General features: G+C 37.6%; 3 protein-coding genes across 5 annotated transcripts; 2 read left to right on the plus strand and 1 right to left on the minus strand.

Moving 5' to 3' along the window:
• Positions 1-2,795: 2,795 nt before the first annotated feature.
• LOC145901398 (uncharacterized) lies at positions 2,796-4,312 on the plus strand. The gene has a single exon (XM_082989061.1). It carries the CDS (start codon positions 2,830-2,832, stop codon positions 4,306-4,308), a length of 1,479 nt encoding a protein of 492 aa, XP_082845187.1. The 5' UTR covers positions 2,796-2,829; the 3' UTR covers positions 4,309-4,312.
• A 183-nt stretch (positions 4,313-4,495) lies between these two features.
• LOC145901397 (nuclear receptor-binding protein-like) lies at positions 4,496-7,238 on the plus strand. Its single transcript, XM_082989060.1, has 12 exons — positions 4,496-4,679; positions 4,737-4,859; positions 4,913-5,023; positions 5,083-5,186; positions 5,282-5,403; positions 5,590-5,673; positions 5,726-5,900; positions 5,954-6,075; positions 6,127-6,268; positions 6,488-6,698; positions 6,752-6,871; positions 6,929-7,238. Exons 1-12 carry the CDS (start codon positions 4,566-4,568, stop codon positions 7,211-7,213), a joined length of 1,713 nt encoding a protein of 570 aa, XP_082845186.1. The 5' UTR covers positions 4,496-4,565; the 3' UTR covers positions 7,214-7,238.
• LOC145901396 (BICD family-like cargo adapter 1) lies at positions 7,233-13,598 on the minus strand. Of its 3 annotated transcripts, none has more exons than XM_082989057.1 (14): positions 13,402-13,598; positions 13,155-13,295; positions 11,717-11,821; positions 11,548-11,658; positions 9,835-9,951; positions 9,328-9,474; positions 9,130-9,244; positions 8,961-9,073; positions 8,734-8,841; positions 8,316-8,513; positions 8,149-8,256; positions 7,985-8,089; positions 7,809-7,935; positions 7,233-7,683 (listed from the first exon to the last, which is right to left on the minus strand). In XM_082989057.1, exons 1-14 carry the CDS (start codon positions 13,567-13,569, stop codon positions 7,508-7,510), a joined length of 1,839 nt encoding a protein of 612 aa, XP_082845183.1. In that variant the 5' UTR covers positions 13,570-13,598; the 3' UTR covers positions 7,233-7,507. The 3 variants fall into 3 exon arrangements, with proteins under 3 accessions (XP_082845183.1, XP_082845182.1, XP_082845185.1); XM_082989056.1 differs by having other exon boundaries at positions 9,328-9,522; XM_082989059.1 differs by lacking the exon at positions 8,734-8,841 and having other exon boundaries at positions 9,328-9,522.
• Positions 13,599-14,004: the final 406 nt, after the last annotated feature.

Consider the following 14,004-nt stretch of genomic DNA (forward strand, 5'->3'; position numbering starts at 1 on the left):
CTAAATGTGACAGAAGCCTCGTATTTAACTTTCTGTGACGTTTCAAGGGAAAGAATTCCCGGAAAGCTTTGACTAACAGTAACACCTCGTATAATTAATGGACGTTTCAAAGGAAAACTTTGACTTAGAAGAAAAAGATCGAAGAAGAACAGCAATAACGAAACATGCTGAGATAAGATTTTGCGGTTGGTGAAGAACTACGCTTAGCCGAATAAAATAAACCAGTTTGGCGCCATCCGGTCGAGTGATAATAATACCACACCATCTGTCGTAACTCTTGTACGAGACAATAATTTACAGACACCTGTCGCTCAAATATAGGAAAATTTTTGCCGGTTATCAGTAAATTTTGAATGCCAACGAAAGCTGAATAATGTAAGGGTTGCGTGCGATCCCCCCTAGCCTTCCAGATTTCCGTGGCGTCGAGTTATTTGCTCAGGTTCGCCCGAGCCAACAGCAAACAGGGAGGTGACATAATGCACCGGGTTCTTCGCGTTGGCTTCTTGTGTTTGTCGAGTGGAAATCTGCACGGCCACCAGGGGAGATTCAACCCAGCACAGATTTACTTCAAAATTTTCACTAAATTAACTTTTTTCTTTCGATGCCACAATTCGCGCATATCTACAGCATACGTAAAGTCTTCTGGAGATTCCTCACACTTTCAACGCCAAAATATCAACTGTACAAATGAATGACATTTAACACATCCATCATCAAGCCCGTCTTCGCAGCAAAGATGACACCATCTAAATACATCTAAACGCAAGTAATAATTTTTCATTGTGGGCATATAACACCTTCAAATATCCCCTTTTAGCTCCAATATCTTGCGTGTTTACTGCTCTTGACCTAGACTAAGCGTCGTATGAAGCTGTCGATTGACTAACTGACTGGCTTCGCTTCAGCTATGTGGGGGATATACCACACATACACACACACTGCGCGCAACTTGTAGGCAAAGAGAGTTTATCTTGCGCTGTGCATCGATAAACATAATAGTCTTCATTTAAAAAAGTATTCAAGTGTTTAACGCAGGGGAAACTTTTCAACACTGACATACAATAAAGGCACTCACGATTTGTTGACACTCCGCGTACAACTGCAACCAAACTTTTTTTTCGTAATCGTCTTTGAGTCGATTCGAAACGTCTTCCCAATCCAACTCTTTGACGACATCTTCCGGTTTGTTGGCGTCACTACCGTTTAATCCCTGAATAAATAACAAAGTTTACCTGGACATGCCAATGTCCTAAAGTTTCAACACCGAGCAATTCGGATAGAAGCATTAATTAACAATCAACCATATGGGAAAAATATCTACATATATTTATTCTGTTAAGGTTTTCAATAAAAGTTGTCCCAGTCACAACAACACTGAACAAACGTCGAAGAAATTGCTCTTACAAAACAGCTGGTGAGCGCTCTAATGCGAACATTTGGCGAAAATTACACTGGCTTTGGACTGTAAACGTTTGTACTTGGATTAATGCCAAAGGCCATAAACACGCTAATCAAAAGTAGCCACGCTCGCCTGTTCACACGCATGACTAACAATTGAAATTTAATTTGCAATGACAGCTCCTGCGTATAAAAACGCTTCACTGGAAATGGCAAAAATGTATTTGTTTTACTTGATAAATGTGCAATTTCACACCAAAGAACAAATAAGGAAAAAAAATAGTTGAAATTACAGTTTTGGAACACTGGACAACCAACACCTAATAAACACATAACATAAGGTACCCATATCAACCCGTTTTTTTAGCTTACCATTGTCATTTGTGAAAAAAATCCTAAACAAGAACACAGGCTTCATTCAAGATCAACATTATGGTTCCACATAAGGTAACGCAGCAGCAATCAAATGTAAAATAAACACAGTAAAGTGTAGACAAACAGTTAACAGCAATAAGAACAGAGAAATTAGCCTTTCAGAAGAGTCTTAACACTGCACAGTAAAGCTGATATAAATGACACCCAATCTGTCGAATCAGATTACCAACCTGCTTGCCAAATGATACTCCTGAGTGCGTTTTAACAGCTGCCTAAAATCAGATAGATAAAATCTGCCAGGACCTTTTTTTACATAAACTAACAAACACTGGCAACGTATAATTATGATAAAAATTTCTATCGTAGCAAACATTTTCGGATGAACTACTGATGTTTATATTTTGTTATGTTTATATTCCATGCCCAGGGGGTTAAAGGTTAATATTGTTACACTTCACTAAACACGATGTTGTGTTGTTCATCCCAGCATAGTATACTCTATATCTCAGAGTCATAGAAATGTTTTGCTGTAGACTGAAAAATGATATTTTTACTTTGGGCTTTTTATGTTTAAAAAAATGTTTAAAATCATTAGTTGCCACGTAGTAGAATGCATTGCTGCAACAACAAGATCGAAAATAATTTATTATATTACTTGTTATTTTCCAGTTAAAACGATTATATTATGCCTATAGCTATTATGGTGCTTTATCCAGTGATTCTTGAACTGTGGCACCACGTAGGTCGTTTTAAGTTTGCAATTTGTCTTGCAACAATTTAAATAAACAATTGGAGCTTTTTGGTTAAAATGGAGGCAAATAACAAGTTAAGTGAGTCTTCATTGACTAAAAAGTATAAATATTGGAACAGATTGTCCTGCGATCGATTTATAATTAATGCGGTGAATCTTTCCAAGTACATTGCATGTGGAAAATTTTGAGGACCATGGTAAATACTAAGTTGCAATGGTGGAAAACATGGGTGATTGTGATAAAATATTTACCTTGTTGATTGTCAGGTAAAACTTGCATAGCTTGTTGTAATTGGACTGAAACTATGGCAAGTAAGCAAGGTGTCCTTCATCACATGGATGGGATGGAAGCATGCCAGGATAAAGACTGGCTCAGAGCTTTATCTCTTTTTCAGCAAGTTCAGCCAACCTCTGCAGCTGTTACTTTTAATGTTGGGATGTGTCACATTCAACTTGAACATTACGAGAATGCAGTTTCTGCCTTTGAAGAATGTGTTTCTAAAGATAAATATATGGCAGTTGCACATTATCAACTTGGTGTGGCTTTAACCTACAATAACAATTTTGAATCAGCTATTGAAAAATTTGAAAATGCAATGGAAGCATTGCGTGGAAATTCATGCATTGATTATAAGCAACTTGGGATGAAACATAAGCTATTTTGTTGTGAAGCACTCATGAACTTAAGCTTGTTGCATTTGTTTAATGGTGATTACACAACTGCAACTGAGTGTCTGGAAAAGGCTGTTGTTTTGCCAAGAGAGGAAAACAAGCATTTTTACATTAACAGTGCACTCGATGCTTTAGCTAATCAGGATTGGGGATTTTTCGGGGATAGTCCTTTGGACAGACTGGTCGTTTTGCCTTGCACTTGTTTTTTTGCTCCAAGCAAAGCAAAAACTGATGGACTAAAATCAAAGTCAAATTTTAGGGACTCTGCAAAAGTTGTGTCGGCAAGTGATGACACCTATTCATTTGTAGGCTTTGTTGGACCCAAAAAGTTACAGAAAGAAAGACAAAAGGATGATGGTGGTGTTAAGCAGGCAACTTTGAGTGCTGTTGAGCCTCCACCTCTTCCAAATGTGGCTCCTCCACGAAAGTTGACTAAATCCCCAGCACGAACCTCCATTACCAATGTGCCACCAATGCCACTCACAGCACCTCCACCTCTACGCAGGCCATCAGAACAAAATGGAAAACCAGTTGTTAACAGGGACATTAAACCTGCCAACACATTTGCAAATGAATTGTCGCAAATTACAGAAAGCCGAATAAAGGCAAAACCAGTTTCCAGACCTCCGCCTCCAAACAAACAAAGCTTGTCAAGTACATTCAAATGCGATTTGACATTAAACTTGAACATTGCTAAGAAACGTGCAAATACATATAAGGATTTACTTCAGACACTAAGTGAAGAATTAGCTGGGATTCAAACAACAATAAAAAACAACCCTCAGAAGGTTAGGTTAAAGTCAGTTGATAATCAAGGTGTCTCTTATGTTGATGACAACAGTTGGAGAGAAGTATTCGTCAAAGCTGTGAGAGAAAAACATTTAAATTTAAACATTTCTACGGAAAGAAACACAAGTTCACCAAACACTTATTTACCCCCCTCAGTTCCCAGCAAAATTAAATCTTTGCCAAAAACTCCAGTTTCGCTCCCAGAAGAAGAATTATATGTTGATGCCAAATCAGCGCAACAAGATTCACTCTATGTCGATGCAAAGTTCCACGATCAGGATGAAAACTTGTACACAACATCTGTGCAACCAAGATTTCTTTGAAAACATATTTTATAAATGCTTTGTTGAAAAATCCAAGCAAAATTAAAAATCTTTCTTCTGCGCATTTTCTGTGCAATTCCTTGTATGTATATTTATCAATTTTCTTTTATTTATTATCCAGCACTTTGTACTTTTTTAGCGTAACCAGACACTTAAGTTGCACTTGTAAGTTTTGTTGAAGTTATTTGTAAACACCCTTATTCCTGCCTTGTGTTTATTTCAGATTTTAAAATTTTAGTGTTGTTTGTTTTGCTGCCATGTCTGAAAAGGAGGCGACTATAAAAGATAACGAGAGTGAACATGAAAGTGAAGATGAAAGTGAAATACTCGAGGAAAGTCCATGCGGGAGGTGGCTGAAAAGAAATGAGGAGGTAAAGGCCAGTCTTACATGAATGTTCAACACAAATATATTTTTATGTTTATTTTAGGTTTCACAAAGAAATGTGCCAGGTATTGACTGTGCATTCCTTGCCATGGATTCTGAGGAAGGTGTGGAAGTGGTCTGGAATGAAGTTTTATTCTCAGAAAGAAAAAGTTACAATGCGCAGGAGGTACAGGTTTATATTTACCAATATTTAGTCGAAAAATTATGAATTTTGTTCAGGAAAAAATTCGTGCTGTATTTGATAATTTGACTAGAATTGACCATGCCAACATTGTTAAATTTCATCGATACTGGATTGATTGGTCAAAAAAAGACCCTCAAAAAACAAGGGTATGAATCCATGCAACATTGCTAAGCATTAGAAATATACAGACCTGTTTTGTGGTCAGGTAATATTCATCACAGAATACATGAGTTCTGGATCTGTGAAGAAGTTTCTTGACAAAACTAAAGATGTTCACAAATACAAGAGTTCCAAATCTTGGAAGCGTTGGTAAACTAAATAATTATTGTAGTGGAAAGAGTGTTGCTTGTGTAATTTCCTTCAAGTTGTTTTAAATTGATGGAATAACATGAAACTTGTTGCAGGTGCAGACAAATCCTATCAGCTCTTAGTTACCTCCATAGTTGTGACCCACCCATCGTGCATGGAAACCTCACTTGTGACACAATATTCATTCAACATAATGGTTTGTTGAAAATTGGATCAGGTGATTATGAGCTCAACTGAAAGATGACAAACTACCACATACTCGCAGAGACCGTCATTTCCTGCAAATCATAAGCCACACTTCCTTAGTAAACATTCAAAACATAGGCTGATAGTTGTGCTTTACTATTTAAAGTACAAAGTTCAAGTAATTTATACATTTTGATGAAAACGGTGTTGTTTATAGTGGCACCGGACGCAATCAGAAATCACGTAAAAACTTATTTGGAAATCCACAAAAACTTCCACTATTTTGCTCCGGAGTGCACAGGTAAATTTATGAAAAAGTAACTTTTTGTTTCGTAAAGTTAACTTCTACCCAGACACTGAGACTGGGACAATCACTCCCGCTGTTGATATTTATTCATTTGGTATTTGTGCCCTTGAAATGGCATTACCCAAAGTTCAACTTGTGGGAGAAAACAAAAAGATAACGCCAGCCGACATTGAGCGTGCTGTTAACATGTTAGAAGACACCCACCAGAAAGATTTTATAAGGCATGGTTTTATTTGTGTAAAAATTTGTGAATTGTGAGTGTAGTCTGCCACAGATTGTGCATCTCAAAGGAACCATCAGAGCGTCCTTCAGCTCGTGAGCTGTTGTTGCATCCTGTTCTATTTGAAGTTCATTCTCTCAAACTGCTTTCAGCTCATGCTTTTGTGAAACACCAAGGTAAGCAATTGGAAAATACAACAAACAAAAACTTATAGTTGACATTTCCAGACATTTTTCCTGAAAATCAGATGGATTTTTATGAACAAAAAGAAAGAAAAAAGACCAATATACTGGCAAGTGTTGCGGGCAAAGATGTTACTGAAGGAGATGTTGCAGCATTTGATGTGGACAAGTTTTTGGAGGATGTAAGGTATAGTACTTTGACATATAGTGATAAACTGCACTACACCTGTTCCATCATTTTGTTATTTCAATATTTGACTATTTACAATAGGTGTTAATACAGAAAAGAGGGAGTCAAAAACTGATATGGGTTAAAGTATAGACAAAATGTTTGTAATAGTTAAGGTCATATAACAAATATGATTGGATTAAAGCTGGGAAAGTTATTAAATTATTCTTGACAAAGGAATGGAATTTATCCTTTAACTGCATTTGCTCTCCCGAAACCATCCCGTGCTGGAATTCACCCTCAATCCCCATCAGAAGCAGATGACCAAATAAATAAAGGTCACCAAGGTCTTACTCCTCAACAACCTCCAGATGTTCCCGAAAGCAGGAAAGTTGTTCACGCACAATGCTGCTACCATCCCCGCGATGACGAGGCTGAAGGAAAACACGTCAGTTTGGCAACAAATAGCATAAAAATGTAAGTTATAGAATTCTACTGCAGGTTATCATTCAACTCCGGTTCGACGACAAACAGAACCGCCAATTACGGTGTGACACGTCATCAACAGACACTGGTTTGAGTTTGGCTCGTGAGCTTGTACACGTGAACTTCATTAACGAGGTAAGGTCGGTTTGTTTGACATGATGTCGGAGGTTGCAGCACTTCTATTGTTCACAGGCTGATATGGACTTGGTCGCAAAACTTCTGGATAACCAACAACACCGCCCCGAACAACAATTAAACGAAAACAAAAACATTGACAACATTTCAGATATTCCGCTCATTGAAAATAATCTGGAAAGTGTTTATGAAGCGGAAACCTTCCGTCCCACACAAGTGAATAACAACAATAACGTGGACTTTGTGGCTGAAACCTCCAGCCAACTTATTAATGAAGCACCAAACTTCTCTGAAACTGGAGAAGTTTCTTTACAAAACCACCCAGAATCTACTTTTGCCTGAACTTAATTAAGAAACCACCAATGTTGTTCGTTTTTATTGCAATAAATACACTACAGGCACACGGAAAAGAAAAGGGATTGCATGTGATTTAAACAAATCATCAGTTGTTACAACATTAACTGCATGCTTTTCGGATTTAGTTGGTCGGTACAATGCACCATATATGTAACATTGGATCGATTGCGTATTGTTCCGACCATCTAAAGTGGATCGAGACAAATAATTGACATGTAGAATGGGCGTCTTCTCGAGCTAATCCCAAATTAAATAATTTACAAGTCACAGTTTCTTTCGTCAAGTAGGCGTGTCGTCATTATCAGTGACATCACAATGTGGTTCGGTGGAAGGTTTTCTTCTCAGCCACGACGAAAATTTGGACTCGCTTGAATGATTTAACTTTCGGTCACAACCAGGAGACGTACTTGACGAGACGTCACCATTTGATGACGTGGCAGATTTTGCAGACTCACCTGTAATAGCAAGTTTAGCTGTTGACGTAAGTGTCATACGTAGTGTACATCATACACTGTATGACATCACAATGCCAGCTGGTTGTTATAAAAGTTATCTGTCATCCGGAAGCTGTTAAAATTACCGGAGTTGCTTCTTGCTCGTCTGAAGGAGAACCAGGAAGTCTTTGTTGTTTGCTGGCTTTCATTATTTCGTTTCAGTTTCTTGCTACGATCTGCGAGTCCTTTCTGTATCATCTGTTCCATGTCGTCCTGCAAATCGCACAATGTCATGTCGAAACATAAAACAACAGAATTCTACCTGCCAAGCTTCAAGCTCGGTTTGTTGCCGAAGTTTTTGTTGAATCGCTTCCAACAGTTGACTGTTTACAGCCATGAGATCAAGTTTGGTCCGAGCCAAGTTCACCTGCCGAGAACAAACGACATTAACACTTATTTCAACCCAGCTTGAATACGTTCCCATACCTCAAGTGCGTTTTTAGCAACCACAGCCTCGTCCCGTTGATGACAGACGGTCTGATTCTGCTCTTTTAACATCCGCACGATGTCGCTGCCGTGCGACTCGATAGGAATCTGGGAGAACATTAAATTTAATTTAGAGTTGGTCCTAGCGCTTCAAGAGTATCAGTTACCTTAAGTTGAACTATTTCTTGCGTCACGGTCTGAAGTTCTTCAATGGCTTTAGCGAGGTTCATAGTTCCGCCGCTAGGTTGCGATGTTTGGCGAGCATCAATATGAGAGTTTCCAATTATTTGATTATTGAGGAATGAGCGGAGACGAATACTTATGGTTTGTATGCGTTGGTACGATTCCCACATATCTTGCTTTAACTAAACAACAAACAGAGTGCAACCAGTGAACCATAACGCGGAACAAGCAAACAGAACAAGCAACCGGATACCATGCAAACTAAAAAAGTTCATTTTCATTCTTGGGATTTCCCCCATGCTTTTGGATACAAATCCTTCATGTGGATATTTTACGGTTCGGGTTTGCTATGAAATTATGACTTGGTCGACTGAAAAACGTAACATTTGTCTTAAAATGGACCTCGAATAGTTGATGATGGCAATTATTGATGCTATTCAACAAAGCTTTGAAACATCTGATATCTGGCGGCAAATCTTCACACGTCAAACTCCCGCCATCCGCTGGTTTCTGAAGAGATTCACCAGATAACACCAAACTACAAACACCAACCTACAGCAGCTAACACAACATATTTACAACGCTTAACTACAACTAGACACCGTTCTACGGTTAAAAAGTCCATTTACATTTCCATCATCCGATGGTTGACCAACGTCATTGGCGGGTGACGTCATAGCTATGTTAAAATCAAAAACTTCGTTCGATTCTTCGAGCTCTGAGAGTAGGGAGGAAGAGTTGCCTAGCAACGAATATGAGCTTATAAAAACAGTTTAAATTTAAGCAGGTAAGTTTCACCGTGTGAGTTTAGTGAAGTCTGCAGCGAGATTTCCTCCCTTAGTTCGTCCACACGGATCTGTAATTGTCGGTTGCACGAATGAGAATCTTTTAATTCTTCAACAGTTCTCTTCAGCTGTAAATAATATTTTCCAACTATGGTGTTTGATGTAAACCACCAACTATCGGATATTTAATCGTTGGACAAAACCCAATTACTTCTCTTTCTTTGTCGTGTAGCTGACGTTCGACCTGGTGCAGCCGCTCAGAAGCAGATCCAAGCTCATCCCTAAGTTGCATACTTTCACCTCGCATAATGTGGAAATTATCTTCAAGTTGAAACCGATTTTTTGTGTCTTCAGCGATCTCCAAAGATAAATCAACAACATAATGCAACTGCTGCCATTGCTTATTCTTGTAAAATTAAAAAATTTGAAGTTATTCGACCACTTTATAAAACCATAAATACGAGCTAATCCACCGTGGAATATAAAAGGATTACAATGGGTCTATATACACGTGTACTAACAATATACAATGTTTGCAAAAAAGCAATCATTGCCTAAACACAACCAAAACTATCATACCTTTGCCTCGTGCTTAGACGAAGTTAGCATGCAAAACAAAACGTTACTATTAACCAAAGTTTAACAACACACAAGATTCAACTGCAGGGAAATATGCTGGGGCGTTTAAATGTTTTTGTTTTAATTTCTGGTTACCAACCTCTTCCTTGAGGGATTCGAGTTGTAGGATTCTGACGTCAGCAGATTTATTGTGATGTAAAAATTCCTTCCTTAGTTGTTGAACTTGAGCAGATAACCGAACTTCAGCATCAGAAGCCTGCACACATGAAACCTCTTATGGTAAGGCATGGTGTGTTAAGTTCTGTTTCAATCTAATGTTAGTTTTGAGATTGTTTGAAAAGCAGACAAACTCATAACCCTAACTAATATCAACTTAGTAACATCTGCTTACAGGCTGAACGCTAAAATTCACCCGGAAACAGCCAGCATCACGACTATAGCACCCGACATAACAATACGTAACAGAATGACGTAATCAGCTTCCTGTAACGAATTGGTTCAAACCTGTGGTCACGTGATAAACCATACCTACTCACAGCAACATAACTTATCGACTCGCTTTGCTGTTTGTTGGAAAAACTAAAACTTTATGGGTATTTACCCACAATTAATATTCACAATTTCCATGTTTCGACGGCAGAGGACGAGATTTTCAGCTAAACTCGAACTTTTTCCAGTTAACAACACTTAAGTTTTTGACGAAACTGGCAAGAACCTAATAAATTGCCCAAAACATTGTTACTTACGCGAAACGTCCTCTGTTTACTACCAAGCTTTTCTGGCCATAGAAAGTTTATTGCAACAGCTGAAACTTGAAACCAAATCCCATGAGACATCGTGGACAATTAAACATGCCTGCAGCTACTCATGAACTAGAGCTAAGTCGGGCTGCATATCAATGTACCAGTTCGATCGGATAGTTACTTATGTTTTAATATTCTGTTGAATCCAAATGTGGACACCGAACCCTAATACTGATACCGAATCCTACCTGCAATGTACTTTCTTGTACAAATGTAAATGATTGTTGCTTGCAATTATATATGTGTGCATGTCATTGTGTATTCACAAAACTGCTTGCTACAGGTATTCTGATTTGGTTGAATTTGAAAGTTTTTGTATAAGCACAATGTTGCAATTAACCAAGCAATCTGCTACAATCCCAGAAAAGCTTAAACTTAAAACTCAACATTATCAATTTCAATCATCATGAGGTTTGCAGGCTTGGCAGCCCAGGCATTGCAGCCTAGCTGGATCAGCCACTTTTTCCTGACAAGTCGGAGCAAGATTTGAAAAATCAAGCTCCCTGTGAGGTTTGAACTCACTACCCTGGGCTAACCAGGCCCAACGCTCTACCAACTGAGCTACAGGAGCTCAGTGGTTTCACGGGTTATATTGTGGCCAAAGTACACTGGTGCGCAAGCGCACAACTTGCCAGGAAACCTTCATGCATAAGTAGGGGATCTCTAAAACCATATAGACAATGCAGTAATATTTCATGCAATAACTGATGGGCAGGATCGCCCCACTGCGCAGGTTCTTGCTTGGCGACTGGGTTTTTTTTTTGTGTCATTTGTCTGTCATTGACCCAATTTTTTTAGAAATGTCACAAAAAATAAAAGCCATTTTGGACACAATGTCCCAAAAGAAATTGGCTGGTAGATTATTCAAGTTGCTTACATTTTCGCGAACGAAAGTATTATGACGTAAATGACCAAAATAAATTGAAAATGTCCTAAATTTTTGCTGGCATTTCGGTCATTTGACAGAAATTTTTTAGTGAAAAAAAAAACCCAGCTTGGCGATCACAGCTATCCTATCATACCATTGCATGAAACATTACTGTGTTTACCAATTTCAACTGTGTGAGTAGTTTGTGGTTTTGCTCGCTTAGTTCTTCAATAGCTCTTGTTTTTTCCCGCTCCACAGCCACCAACATTGCCTTCCTCTCATCAAGTTCTTCCTGTTGGGAAATACCCAAATGTTTCAACTGATTCTCAGCTAATATCAGTGATTGTTACCTGCATCCGCACGATGTCGCTGTTTAGCTGGCCAATGTTGGATTCACATTCACCACTTTTGCATTCCAACCTTTGACGAAGATCATGTTTTTCTTGCTCAAGAATCTGCATTGAGAAAAGGTAAATTTACTAATGTTTGGAAAGTGTGACAAGCATTGCTATACAGTCAGATTTACACAATACATGGATAGACACTGACATGCTGATTTTGAAAGGTGCTTGGTAGCACTTCAAGCTCCCGTTAAGTGTACACTTGACCCACTTAACAGATGTCACAATCATCCAAACACATGATGTGTCTTTAACATTATGCTACATATAAGTTAAATACTTGTTTATCAAGGAATTTATAATAACGAGGCAAATATTAAAGGCCTAATCCCTACCAATTAGGCTTTGCCACGTCATTATAAAGTGGTTAATACCCTAATTATTCATGATGCGTCAAGACTGGTTACAAGTCACACATTTACATAACTTCCATTTAAAAGTGCTGGATAAATATGTGGTTAGTTGTATGGAACATGTAACTAACTTTAACAATATTGAAATACAAACCAACTCTAAATTTACAAACCACACAAAGTACCACCAAAATGATAAGGTAACGAATAAACAAATTCATAAAAATATTCACAGTCATGTTTACATATAAATTTTTACAATGTCCAAATTTTGTCAACATAACAACAAGTTTTAACCACTAACGTTTACGCCTATAAAATTTTACACCTTTTAACATGTGTGGCATATTTTCCGTATATTTGGTCTTTTTCACATTGCAGAGGAAAGCAAATGGCAAAAATGCCTCATATGAATAAAGCTGGTTGTTGTCGTTATTCTGGTCATACAGTGAATGTATGTATTGAGTACCACAGAAATAACTTTAGTTCCAAATAACAAATAACAATTTTTGTGCATGTACCAAATTGTCCATTCATATAACAAGCCTTTCTTTATAAACAGTCTAAAGACAATGCATGTTTGGGGTTGAAAGTCAACTACAATTATTGTAAGCTATTTTGTAATGCAATAAATATATTTACTTTAATTACATTAACCTTACACCAACTCCAATGTAAAAAATTGAGCGAACTTGTATGTTGTGAATTGTCATGGAATTAACACAAACTTTAGTGCAGTTTTATTTTGCAAAAATCAGGCATTTGACTTCATATGATTATACAAGGTAACATTATTAAAGTTAAATGATTGTAATTCATAATTTTTTAAGATAAACATAAATGTAGTATTATAATACAATCATGCATATTTACAACTGTAGCATCTTATCGATTTGTTCTGGTAAGTAGTTCATCATTCAAAGTTATTGGCGAACATTTTAATCACGAATAAATCCATCTCCCATTCTGCATGATTTGTATACCATCCACAAGGTACCATTAGATTGAGAAAAACAGAACTTGGTAGCCATTACCTCTATCTGCTCTTCAAAATCTTCTCGCAATCTTTCATTTTCCTGACTGAGTTCCTCATTTTTTTCCAGCAATGACTTTCCAAGTTCAGCAGCAAGAATTAAATCTCTTTCCTTATGCTCCAACTGTGTGTAGACATCAGCCTACAATAATATGCATTTATTTTTTCAAACACACTCTTTTTCTCAAATTTAAAATGTTTATCAATTTTTTCCAAAACATAATTTTTTTTACGCCACCACAATTTACCTCTGTTAACTCAATCTGAGATTCTGGCATAGAATCTGCTTCCATGTCACTTTGTTCATCAACATTGGATAAGTATTGGGAAGACGTAGCTGCTAGATAACCATTTTCTAGGTATGGAAACAAACTGTCTTCCATCGACTGTAGCATTGTAGAACCACCGTTTTCCATTACACACGTTTTGTCTATAACTTCATACTTTTGTCTAAACCCACAATGCAATAATTGACTGGAACAGCTTTTACAAAATGTATGTTTGAGGCACTACCGAACACTGATGTTGGTTTACCCTCTAAACCTCCAAACGTGCCAGAATTTGATCACGTCATATTGTATCCAAACTACCAGGTATTAATTATATCAACGTGCCATTATCCAACTAATCGCCTGCCCTGCAGCCAAGTGACACGCAAACGACATGCCCATTTCGCTTTTATGTGTTCATTTAAGATTAAACCAAGTCAAAATACAAACATTACAGAAAAAAAAGGAATAAATTATCAAAGACCAAATAGATTAACTTGATCGAAACCAATCGAGCAACATTAAAGTGAAGAATAAATAATACTTTACCGGCTGCTTCATATTACTTTATTGCATGCTCGA

This window comes from Ascidia mentula, chromosome 5 (assembly GCF_947561715.1).
Source record: "Ascidia mentula chromosome 5, kaAscMent1.1, whole genome shotgun sequence".
Taxonomy (NCBI): domain Eukaryota; kingdom Metazoa; phylum Chordata; class Ascidiacea; order Phlebobranchia; family Ascidiidae; genus Ascidia; species Ascidia mentula.